The sequence below is a fragment of the Genypterus blacodes genome, unplaced genomic scaffold, assembly GCF_046128005.1.
Source record: "Genypterus blacodes isolate CSIRO-AG114 ecotype Tasmania unplaced genomic scaffold, CSIRO-AGI_Gbla_v1 ptg000104l_1, whole genome shotgun sequence".
Lineage (NCBI taxonomy): Eukaryota > Metazoa > Chordata > Actinopteri > Ophidiiformes > Ophidiidae > Genypterus > Genypterus blacodes.
The window spans coordinates 1285015-1295952 of NW_027466908.1; the positions used below are offsets into that span (position 1 = coordinate 1285015).

Genomic DNA, 10938 nt, shown 5'->3' on the forward strand with positions numbered 1-10938 from the left:
AAAGTGGCCTCTTTTCATGTTTAACATTAATTTCTGCTCGCTCGCTTTCTTTTAATGTTCTGTCGCGTCTTGTTGAATCAACGTGGAAGACAGTTGAAAAAACAACAAATAAAAGAAGACTTCTGAGTTTAAAGTCAGAATTGTGGCATTTAGTTGACTGACATGACCTCACTTTGGCTGTAATGTCTTTGTTAATGATTAAACAAAGCTACTGCAGACTGTCAGGAACAAGGAAATGCTTGTGATTGTTTCAGAACTTAAGAGGATTTTATTACTTAGTTTGAAAGAAAGAGAATTCTGAATTCAATCTCAGATCTCTTCTTGTTTTCCAATGTGGCTCTAATCTTCCAGCTGCCGTGGACATGGAAACATGGAAATAAATATGGAGAAAGCTTATTAAAGAGTATTCAGGCCACTAACAAAAAATGGGAAGACCACACAGTACAGGGTTTGGTTCAAACAAAGGTTAGAGTGGACGAACAGAGAGGAGAAGGTGGGATCTCCAGGTAGGATCAATCCTGGAGAAGAGAGGAGCAGAGAGAGAAAGACACACCAGACAACACCGTCACACCACTGGTGGAGTGTTTTGTTTTTGACTTTGAGAATAAAGTTGTGATGTTATGAAGCAAATGGAAGTAAAGTATGTCACTCAGGGTCTCTGCTCATACTCCTGGTTGAGGTTTGGATGGAATGTGAGGTGGACAGGCAGGTTGGTGCAGCTTCTTCAGTGCGGCAGATGCTGTGGGGTCAAAGTGTGTGTGTGTGTGTGTGTGTGTGTGTGTGTGTGTTTGTGTGTGTGTTGTAGTGTTTGTACACTCAGTATAGGCAGGGACACACTGCGACCATCCAGGAATCTAATGTTAACTTATACATATACAAAGTGAATTGATATCACAGATGTATGAGATCCACACAGCAGACAGGAGCATCAACATCTCAGCTCACATCCCTTTTAAGGCAAAGGTAGGTCACGAGTTCTCTCTCTCAGACTGCTGATAGCTGAGGCTCTCACTGTTTCCGCCCCATGTGTGTTCAAATGTGACATCACGGCTGAAGGCGGAGCCTGAGCTGGACTTAGCCACAGGCAACCGCACGGAGTCATGGCAGACAGCAGCCTGGGTAAGAGCATGAGGGGAATGGTGATGGAATGAGCAGTCAGAGGACAATCACAATCTCACAGCATGTGTCCTGTGTTTGCTGCAGGTCTGGGAAGTGAGAACTGGGAGTTGAATCAGAGCCAGTTGAAGACATGCTGCTGAGCATTGTATAGTGTTGTGCTATACACAGAAAATGAGTCAAAGTGTAGATAAAGTATAAAGAGTCAAATGTAAAAAGAATCTGCTTCACTCTAAAGTGTTCATATTACTGAAACGCTCTGTGGAAATGTTTGTTTTTCTTTACAGCAGTTTGTCAGACTTCCTGGTTTAAGTTACAACGTGGTTTCACTTTCCTCTTAAAGTGACAGGCGCAGCTAACAGAGCATGCAAGACAGATCCGGGAATCCTAGAAGCTGCTTCACCCTCTTCTCTCTGTCGTCCCCAGGTGCTAAGGGCGCAGTGAGGACCCTCCTGGGCAGCACGGCGGCGGCGTTTGCCTTCGGAGAGGCCGCACGCTTCGCCCTGAGGCCCCCCCTGGCCGAGGACGGAGCTCTGCTGGCGGCCGCAGCTCTGGGGGCCGAGCGAGTCGGCTCCACGGGTGTGGGGGTGGTGGCCGCTTGCCTCGTGTTCACCTCCATGCTCCTCTCGCTGGGGAGCGGCTTCCTACTCGCTGCCGCGGCAATGAAGCTGCTGGACAGGTTGGGTCAGAGGCGACCATGGTTGGCAGACGCCACAACAGGAACCTCTGTGGTGATGGGAGCCGTCACCACTGGAGTGCTGGGGGGCGTCATCCCCGCCTGGCTCTACATCGCTGCCCAGGCTGTTATGGTCCTTGTAGTTTATTCATTATCCAATATTAACGAGATGACCACAGCTCTGTTAATCATCTTCACCACTCTTTATGTCAGTGTCACATACGGGCGGATGGGCGTCCAACTGGGCCTTCCTGTTATGGGATTGACCATCGTCTTAGTTTATCTTGCACGCATGGCCATGAGAGGGCGAATACAAAGACCCAAATACAGCTGCCGACTGCTGGACAGGATCAAGTTATACTGTGTGTTTGTGTCCATGTTGGGGTTTTCAGTGGGGGCAGGAGTAGGGGAGACAGCTGAGGTGGTTCTGATTCTGCAGTCTGTCCTCTGGGTGGCCTTCCTGTCTGCAGGGTTGCTAGGAGCCGGCCTAGGCACCGTGGCCATGGTGGGGTTAGGTCCAGACGTGGCTAGAAACGTAGCCATCGTGGCTGCCGTCACATCATCGGTGGCCATGAGAGCGATTGTCCCAGAAAGCTCAGTTGTAGGAGGCCGAGGCAGCGTGGGGGGGATGCTGGGAGTGGCTGCGGCCGCGGGGGTCTCGCTCGGAGCTGCAAGTGTGGCAGCCAAAGAATGGTTCAAATCTAGAAATCACACTTTAGCCCTTTTAGCTTCAGTTGTGGTCGGTGCAGTTTTGGCCCTGCGAGGTCCGTGGCTGAGGGCGACCGCGCCGGCGACGACAGAACTCATCACTATCACGCTCGTTGCACTGGGGGCGTTTGTTCTAGGCGCGCCAAAGAGCCCGTTTCACACTCAGGTGAACCTACGAAGGGGACTTCTCACGGGGCCGGTCCTCATTAGTGGCATCGGCATGGAAACGGTCACCGCAGCAGCAGCACCTGTCGGAGCAGGGGCACTAGGGGCAGCAGCGTTAGGCACCGCCGCTCTTGGGAGGCTGGGGACTGTGGGGGTTGTGTTGGCCATACTGGTGGCTGTGGGAAAGACGCTGAGTGGTACGACGGGACAATCACCACCAACAAACAAGTGAACAGATGGACTGATTGAACACTGATTGATGACTGATTAGAAATGATCCGGTTACCAATGAAAAGACAAAGTGCAAAGACCACTACTACTGGTTTTCTACATTGTTTGTGTCTCAATTTGAACTCATAATCCTGCTATAAACATGTTGTTTTGAAGTTCAGTGTTGAGTAAGTGATGAGAAATCATGGAAGATGTGATGTTTATTGTTTACATTTGTTGTCAAGCACTGATGGGTAAAATAAACAATGTGACTTTAATGTTTCCTCTCCTTTTCCTCCATCCTTTTTCCCAAGACATGAACACAAGCAAGCAGTTAGTTTGGTTTCATCTTAGCAACGAGAGAGAGAGAGAGAGAGAGAGAGAGAAAGAGAGAGAGAGAGAGAGAGAGAGAGAGAGAGAGAGAGACTGGAAACAGTGTTGATGATGGTGTGAGAGGATCTTTTCTTCTTTCCCGTTATGAAGAGAAATGTGTTTTTCAAAGTGGATTCCGGGTTCATGCGTCCTGAGGAACAGACATGTGGATCAACCTCCGGGGCTTACTGAGGCACCACAGCAGCAACAAGAGACTGACAGAAGTTTCCCCATGAAAAATAACAGAGAGGAGCGAAGGAGCCGAGCTGCTGTGAGGACCTGATCTGGGTCCAGTCATGAGCGGATCCACGCGTGTTTATGCAGGTGAGAGCGTTTTCCTGATGCTTCCTGTCAGAGCGCTTGGCTGCGCTTGAAATTCCCAAAGTGTGTTTGAAACCGAACGGAAACTTTTCTCAACAATCCCAGACTGAAGATGTAAACACAACCCCGCATGATGACCTGGACCTCCTGCGCGCTCTAGGATCCAGCCTTTCTTTACGGTTAACAGTATTAAACAGAAATGTCGCTCAACCGGGTCCACATCACGGACACGGAGCCGTCCACGGAGTACCCGGGCTCGGTACCGAGTGATCCGGTCCACGGTGCCGCTCGGGTGCGCGAAGTGACGGTGGTGCAGGCGAGCTGCTGCCGCTGCCTGCCGCGCGTCCTGCGCCTCGCCTTCACGCCGGAGTCTCTGGAGCGGCTCTACCAGAACTACTTCCGCCGCCAGCGCCAGGAGAACCTCGCCATCCTGGTGATGTTCGCAGCCCTCTTCAACAGCTACATCATCATCATGTGCGCGGTGGTCTACACGGACGACAAGCTGGCCATGGTGGTGGTGGCGGCGGTGGGTCTGGCGGCGGACGCGGTGCTTTACGCGCTGTGCCGGTTCCAGAAGCTCCCCGGTTCCGCGGTGTGGCGCGGCGCGGTGCCGTACGTGCTGTGGCTGATGGTGGCGGTGCACACGCTGTGTTACATGGGGCTCAACTACCGGCGTTTCTCCCACGGCAGCGACTCCGCGGGCTGGCAGGCGTTCTTCGGTTTCTCCTGCTTCCTGACGCTGCCCTTGAGCCTGGCACCTCTCCTCTTCCTCACAGCGCTCTCCTGCGGGGTGCACACTCTGGTCCTGGGGGTCACCGTGGCCCAAAGGTTTGAGGGGAGCCACCAGGGGCCCATGCTGGTGAGACAGGTAAGATGAGTGTGTGATCCTGCAAGACAAACTCAGAGGAGGAAGAAACACAGATACATCCAATGACCATAATGTCATATTCTCACATTATACACTGTCCATTCAGGTTGCATAAGAGCAAACTACACACACACACACACACACACACTCCCATGGTCTCTTTCTCTCCTCAGCTCTTTGCCAACCTGATGCTGTACCTGTGTGCAGCCACAGTCGGGGTGTTTTCATATTACATGGCGGACAGAAGGTACAGGACGGCTTTTTTGGAAGCACGTCAATCACTCGAGGTCAAGCTCACCTTGGAGGAGCAGAGCACGCAACAGGTGAGTGGATACACACAGAGAGAGAGAGACACACACACAGTTTCCCTTGAAAGATAATACACTAAGTTGTTGTAAATTGCTTTTCTGTTTCTTTTTGTTCCATTATATCTAGGGTACACACACACACACACACACACTCAGACACGCTCCCAGGTAAGCCTCTTCACACAGCCTGTGAGGTGGAACATCCTGTTGTGCCTAATTACCATGAATTTTCTCAGCTGCGCTCTAACAGGTTTATTAGTGAGGCCTGTTGTTGTCACCTTAGAAGCATCATCAGGGACGTGCATCAGTGTGGGTCAGCTTCAGATACAACGCACAACAGAACCTCAGTGAGCAGAACCACAGAACCAAAGCTGTGGAGAAAAAAGACAGAGAAAAATCAAGAAAGAAACATTTTTTATAAAGACATGAGTTTGTTGAGCCATAGACGGATCAGAGAGTAAAAAGTGACAGAGAGAATCTCCCGGTGCATTGTGGCTGGCTGACTGACGGGCTCAGCCAGTGAGTCAGAACATGTTTGAACACCTGACAGGCTCTCCTGAGATCTGCTGACATTCAATTCCTACCTCCATCACACTATACACACACACACACACACACACACACACACACACACACACACACACACACACACACACACACACACACATACATGGCTCATATTACACATCATAGCTAGTCTCACTTCCCTTTGTCTTTGTCTCCTCACAGGAGGAGCTTCTGTTGTCCATCCTGCCCAAACACATTGCTGATGAGATGCTGCAGGGCATGAAGAAGGAGGCCAATCAGAAGGAGGTCCAGCAGCAGCAGCAGTTTAACACCATGTACATGTATCGCCACGAAAACGTCAGGTCGGCTTTTATTCATGTTCCTCAGGAGTGAGAGTTTGAAAGGATTTCCCTCCTTGCAGTGATGTTGAACGTTCCTCTGCTCCTCCATGTTTCTGTTCCAGCATCCTGTTTGCTGACATTGTGGGCTTCACTCAGCTCTCCTCATCCTGCAGCGCCCAGGAGCTGGTCAAGCTGCTGAATGAGTTGTTTGCCAGCTTTGACAAACTGGCATCAGTGAGTATCTCTCCATGGTTTGCTTTTGTGACGTGAACAACATGAAGACATTTGATCAAATCTCTTTGAATCTGGTTGATTTACTTTGCACCGTTCTTCCAGGATCATCACCAGCTAAGGATTAAGATCCTAGGAGACTGTTACTACTGCATCTGTGGTCTTCCTGACTACAGGGAGGACCACGCTGCCTGCTCCATAATGATGGGCCTCGCCATGGTAGAGGCCATCTCGTACGTGACAACCACAGCGACCTCACTGTTACATATGAGACCAGTCTGAAATACTACAAAGAATTTACAAGTCTGTGTTTCTTCTCACTCCAGGTACGTGCGAGAGAAGACAAAGACCGAGGTGGACATGCGTGTGGGCGTCCACACCGGCACCGTGCTGGGCGGCGTGCTGGGCCAGAAGAGGTGGCAGTTTGATGTCTGGTCCACCGACGTCACCGTGGCCAACAAGATGGAGTCTGGAGGGATTCCTGGGTGAGACGGCGACGCTTGTTTGCTGTCTTGTGACGACCGAAGAAATCATTTCATGTATCGATCTTAAACTTGTTGCGTGTTCCGTAGGCGAGTGCACATCTCTCAGAGCACTATGGAATGTCTCCACGGGGAATTTGAGCTGGAGCCAGGGAATGGCGGAGAAAGATGCGAGTACCTGCAGGAGAAAGGCATCGACACGTACTTGGTCCTCGTGGCGAGCGATGCAAACCAGGCAAATGGAAATGTAAGAGGATTGAATACAACCCTTATTTCTGTTTGTGTCACTCTTTTTTTCTCTCCTCTCCATCTTTAGTAACATGTTCTTCCCTCCCCCTCCCTCAGAAACCAGGAACATTGTCCAATCGGAATTCAAACCAGCTGATTAGCACCACAGCGACCAATGGGAACGCCAGCTCACAGAGAGCCGCATCCACGGAGCCCACACCAGAGGTGAAGGGTGCTAGAGGTGTCGGGTTTAATTCCCCGGGTCCAATCCTAACTTAGTCCTTCCTAACTCACACATAGGGTCTGTTTGTTCTCTTTCTTCTCTTATTTTCCTCTCTGATCTGTTTTCACCCCCTTAGAGGATGAAGATAGTCGAGGAACAAGTGATCAACAAACGGCTGCATCAGGAGCTGCTGGAGAGAGAAAGCCAGCAGATGTAAGATAAGTGAGGTGGAGATAAGAGGAGCAGAGTGACGGGATTCAATCTGTACTTGCAGAAGAGAGGAGAAATGTTAAGCCCTTTTGTCCCCTTGAGACAGATACAAACCTCTGTGTTCTCCCGCAGCATAAAGGAGCATCAGATCAACCCTGTGACTTTGCGTTTCCTGGACTTGACGTTGGAGGATCACTACTCGGCCGAGAAGGAGAGGCGAAGCGGCGTGGCCTTCTGCTGCTCCTGCATAGTGCTCTTCTTCATCACGGCGATGGAGGTGTTCGTAGACCCACTGTGAGTTAGAGAACCAGACTTTGTGCTACGAAGAAGTTTGAGAGCGGAGTGACTTGGATGCTCAGTGCTCCTGATGTTAGATGTTTGTTCTTGTCCCAGGCTGTACGTGAACTACGTGACACTTGCAATCGGAGAGATACTCTTGCTGATCCTCACCGTCTGCTCCCTCGCTGCCGCCTTTCCCAGGGTGAGACTGCAGAGAATCTCCTGCATTTTTGTTTTCATAGTTTGTTTACTTCAAAAGGGAAGTGATTGTGTGTGCGTGTGTGTGTTTTATCTGCTGACTGCATGATGATGATGATGGCACCTGTGTTTGTCTGTCATAGGTGTTCTCCAAAACGCTGGTGTCTTTCTCGTTGTGGATCGATCGCACGCGGTGGGCGAGGAACACGTGGGCCATGGCGGCCATATTTGTGCTCACCATGGCTGAGATCGCTGACATGGTACGACCCTGAGACGCTGTGTGTGTGTGTGTGTGTGTGTGTGTGTGTGTGTGTGTGTGCGTGCGTGCGTGCGCGTGTGCGTGTGCGTGTGTTTCCACTTTGTCCTCATCAAAGTATCAGTGCCTTGTATGTGTCTGCCTACCTGCTCCCTGTGGGGTCCATTACAGTGCTAAAGCTGTCTGTCTCTCTGCCTGCTGCCTCATTTGTTGTGATCCCACAGGAGCGACCTGTTATACACCTTGCTGCCTTCCAGGTCTGTCAGGAATAAAGGAAAATAATGTGAACGCTGTTTTCTCTGTCTTTGATGTCAGATGGAGGTGACAGTCAGTGCTTGATACATTTAATTGGAAAAAAGCCCTAAAATTTGAACATTTAACTGCTCTCACACTCTCACATCATAATAGCTCATAAATAGTTTCTTTATTAGAGTCAGTAGTAGATGTTATTGTTATTGATCTCTATGCCGTGTTGATCTGTGTGCTCAGCCAGAGCGTCCATGTTTCCCCAAGCGGTGTAAAATGTGTGTCTTGGCTCATACTGTCTCACTTTGTTTCTTATGTTGCAGCTCAGCTGTGTCCCACCGTCCCTCAGGGTCTTCAACAGCACCTCTGGGCCGGTCTTACAGTCACTAGGTGACCGAAGCTGCGCCGAGAATCCCAAACACTACAGCTTCATGGCTGTGATGTTACTAATTGCAACAGCCATGCTGGTGCAGGTTAGCCACCTGATCAAATTGGGCCTTATGGTGCTCGTTGTCACAGCAACCGGAGCCGTGAATATCTACAGCTGGAGGGACATCTATGATCTGTACGACTTCATACAGTTTGGCACTTACAGGTGAGAAATGTTTAAGTGAGTTCAAAGAACAGTGTGAAATGTTTGGCTGAATCTCCTCCACATAGACACACACAGACAGTTTATCTCTTATGTCCACCTGTCGCTCTCTCTTTGGGTTTCTAGAATTGTGCCATCAAAGTACCTTATGACTATGATGATCATCGTCATGATGATTGGCTTCTACTATTTTGCCCGCCATGTGAGTCACAGTCTTCCCTACACCCATAAGTCACACCTGACTGATCCACCGCCTGTCTGCAACAAAATCAAACCATCACTCAAAGCAGAAACAGCGATCCTAATGTGATCTATTTCTCTCCAGTTGTTTTGCTAAAGGTTATTTCTGTGTGGTATGGTGTCATCATACACATTTTTCTGTAGGTGGAGTGTCAGTCCAGGAAGCTGTTCCTGTGGAAGATAAGTGTCCACGACCAGAAGGAGAGGGTGTTTGAGATGAGGCGCTGGAACGAAGCGCTGGTCACCAACATGCTGCCAGAGCACGTGGCCAAGCATTTCTTAGGCACAAAGAAGAGAGATGAGGTGTGTGTGTGTGTGTGAGAGAGAGAGAGAGAGAGAGAGAGAAAGAGAGAGAGAAAGAGAGAGAGAGAGTGAGTGTGTAACAGAAAAAGATTGTGACATCTTCTTTCTGATTTTTGCGTCTTGACATTTCAGTATATCATTGTTTTGTCTAATTCATGTGAGTATTAGCGCCCTCTTGCGGTGCATCTTCATACTGAGTCAGAGGCCTAACAGCTTGCTGAATGTGTCATTTTGTAGGAGCTGTACAGTCAGTCTTATGATGAAATAGGTGTGATGTTTGCTTCCATCCCCAACTTTTCTGATTTCTACACGGAAGAGAGCATCAACAACGGAGGCCTGGAGTGTCTCAGGATCCTCAATGAGATTATCTCAGACTTTGATAGTGTGAGTCATGGCCGTGTTTGTGTTTATCTGGCTGCACTTTCTCTACAATGCTGTTACCTGTTGGTGTTCTTGGCCGGCAATACAGCATCATTTATTCATTCATTAGTGGCTAATGCAGTCCATTCTCTCCACCAGTTACTAGACAGAGATGAGTTCCGCTTCATCACTAAGATCAAGACTATAGGCAGCACCTACATGGCGGCCTCAGGACTCACCCCAGAGAGCAACACTAATGGATACAGCAACCGGAAGGTGGAAAACTATAACAGCCTCTGTATAAAGATCTATATAAAGAAGTAGCGTTGCCATAGCATTTTCTATTTGCAGTGTTAACAATAACACCTTCATCATGTTATAAACACAGCCAGAGGACCAGTCAGTGATTGAACGCTGGCAGCACCTTGCAGACCTGGCAGACTTTGCTTTGGCTATGAAAGTCACCCTCAACAACCTCAACAAACAGTCCTTCAACAACTTCATGCTCCGCATAGGTCAGTGTGTGTGTGTGTGTGTGTGTGTGTGTGTGTGTGTGTGTGTGTGTGTTTTATTGGGGTAAGTGTTTCCATGTTTCTCTCCTTCAGGTCTGAATAAGGGGGGAGTGCTAGCTGGAGTGATTGGGGCTCGTAAACCTCACTATGACATTTGGGGCAACACAGTGAATGTGGCAAGCAGAATGGAGTCCACTGGTGTAATGGGAAATATCCAGGTGCGCACACAGACACACACAAACATTATACTTTCCTTATTCTGTTCCCACTTTCTTCCCATGTCTTATTCCCACCATCTTCCCGGGATGTGTCACCCTTCCCTCAGGTGGTGGAGGACTGCTACGACATCCTGAAGGACTACGGCTTCCGCTTTGTCCGAAGAGGTCCAATATTTGTCAAAGGGAAAGGAGAGCTGCTCACCTTCTTCATGAAAGGCAAAGACACACCCAAACTCAATGGCGGCGCTCTGGGAGTCACAGCCCTTCCACACCAAGTCGCAGATGTTTCCTGACTGCTTTCTCTTGATGAAATGTTATTCACATGAATATGGGAATAATGTCCATTATGCTCCATGTTTCTCAGATATAGATTATGTGCATAGACCTCATGCTCTGTAGCAATATAAAACACGTGGAACTAGACAAATATGGCAAAATAACATTTTACACCTTTCACCTAATAACACCTAATGATTCTAAATTTAAAATACAAATATTTCACAAAGAAAAAAGCTGTTTTTGTATATACCTGAAGGATGTAGGTCAATGACATAGTTCCCGCATAAACGATCTGTCTGATCTGCACATAACTCAGTGCTGGATGACGAGCTTGGACCAGATGTGTAAATGTTCCCTATTTCACCTGGGGCTCAGGTTTTGTAAAATAATGTAGCTTTACAATACCACTGTGTTTATACTGTATTTATTAAATATGTTTTGACGAAGTATTTGAGTTGGACACATTTTGTATCCCAATCATAGCTGTTG

The 10938-nt window shown here is 48.8% G+C and overlaps 2 protein-coding genes across 2 annotated transcripts; both read left to right on the forward strand.

Annotated features, from left to right (window-relative positions):
• Positions 1-1037: 1037 nt before the first annotated feature.
• On the forward strand, positions 1038-3153 carry LOC143008464 (uncharacterized). The gene is made up of 2 exons (XM_076160243.1): positions 1038-1119; positions 1543-3153. The coding sequence occupies exons 1-2, from the start codon at positions 1101-1103 to the stop codon at positions 2895-2897; spliced, it is 1374 nt and encodes a 457-aa protein (XP_076016358.1). The 5' UTR covers positions 1038-1100; the 3' UTR covers positions 2898-3153.
• Positions 3154-3767: 614 nt separating this feature from the next.
• Positions 3768-10851, forward strand: LOC143008381 (adenylate cyclase type 3-like). The gene is made up of 20 exons (XM_076160113.1): positions 3768-4436; positions 4610-4759; positions 5474-5613; positions 5715-5826; positions 5929-6056; positions 6150-6308; positions 6396-6552; positions 6651-6758; positions 6893-6969; positions 7099-7260; positions 7360-7447; positions 7587-7703; positions 8269-8540; positions 8664-8739; positions 8922-9080; positions 9318-9464; positions 9600-9716; positions 9829-9955; positions 10046-10170; positions 10278-10851. The coding sequence occupies exons 1-20, from the start codon at positions 3768-3770 to the stop codon at positions 10461-10463; spliced, it is 3276 nt and encodes a 1091-aa protein (XP_076016228.1). The 3' UTR covers positions 10464-10851.
• The last annotated feature ends 87 nt before the right edge of the window (positions 10852-10938 follow it).

Bases quoted from the DNA above. Each gene is read 5' to 3' on its own strand.
- LOC143008381 (XM_076160113.1), top strand. From the start codon at position 3,768: ATGTCGCTCAACCGGGTCCACATCACGGACACGGAGCCGTCCACGGAG. The intron at 4,437-4,609 runs GTAAGATGAGTG...TTCTCTCCTCAG, and splicing joins GGCCCATGCTGGTGAGACAG to CTCTTTGCCAACCTGATGCT. The intron at 10,171-10,277 runs GTGCGCACACAG...CCCTTCCCTCAG, and splicing joins GTGTAATGGGAAATATCCAG to GTGGTGGAGGACTGCTACGA.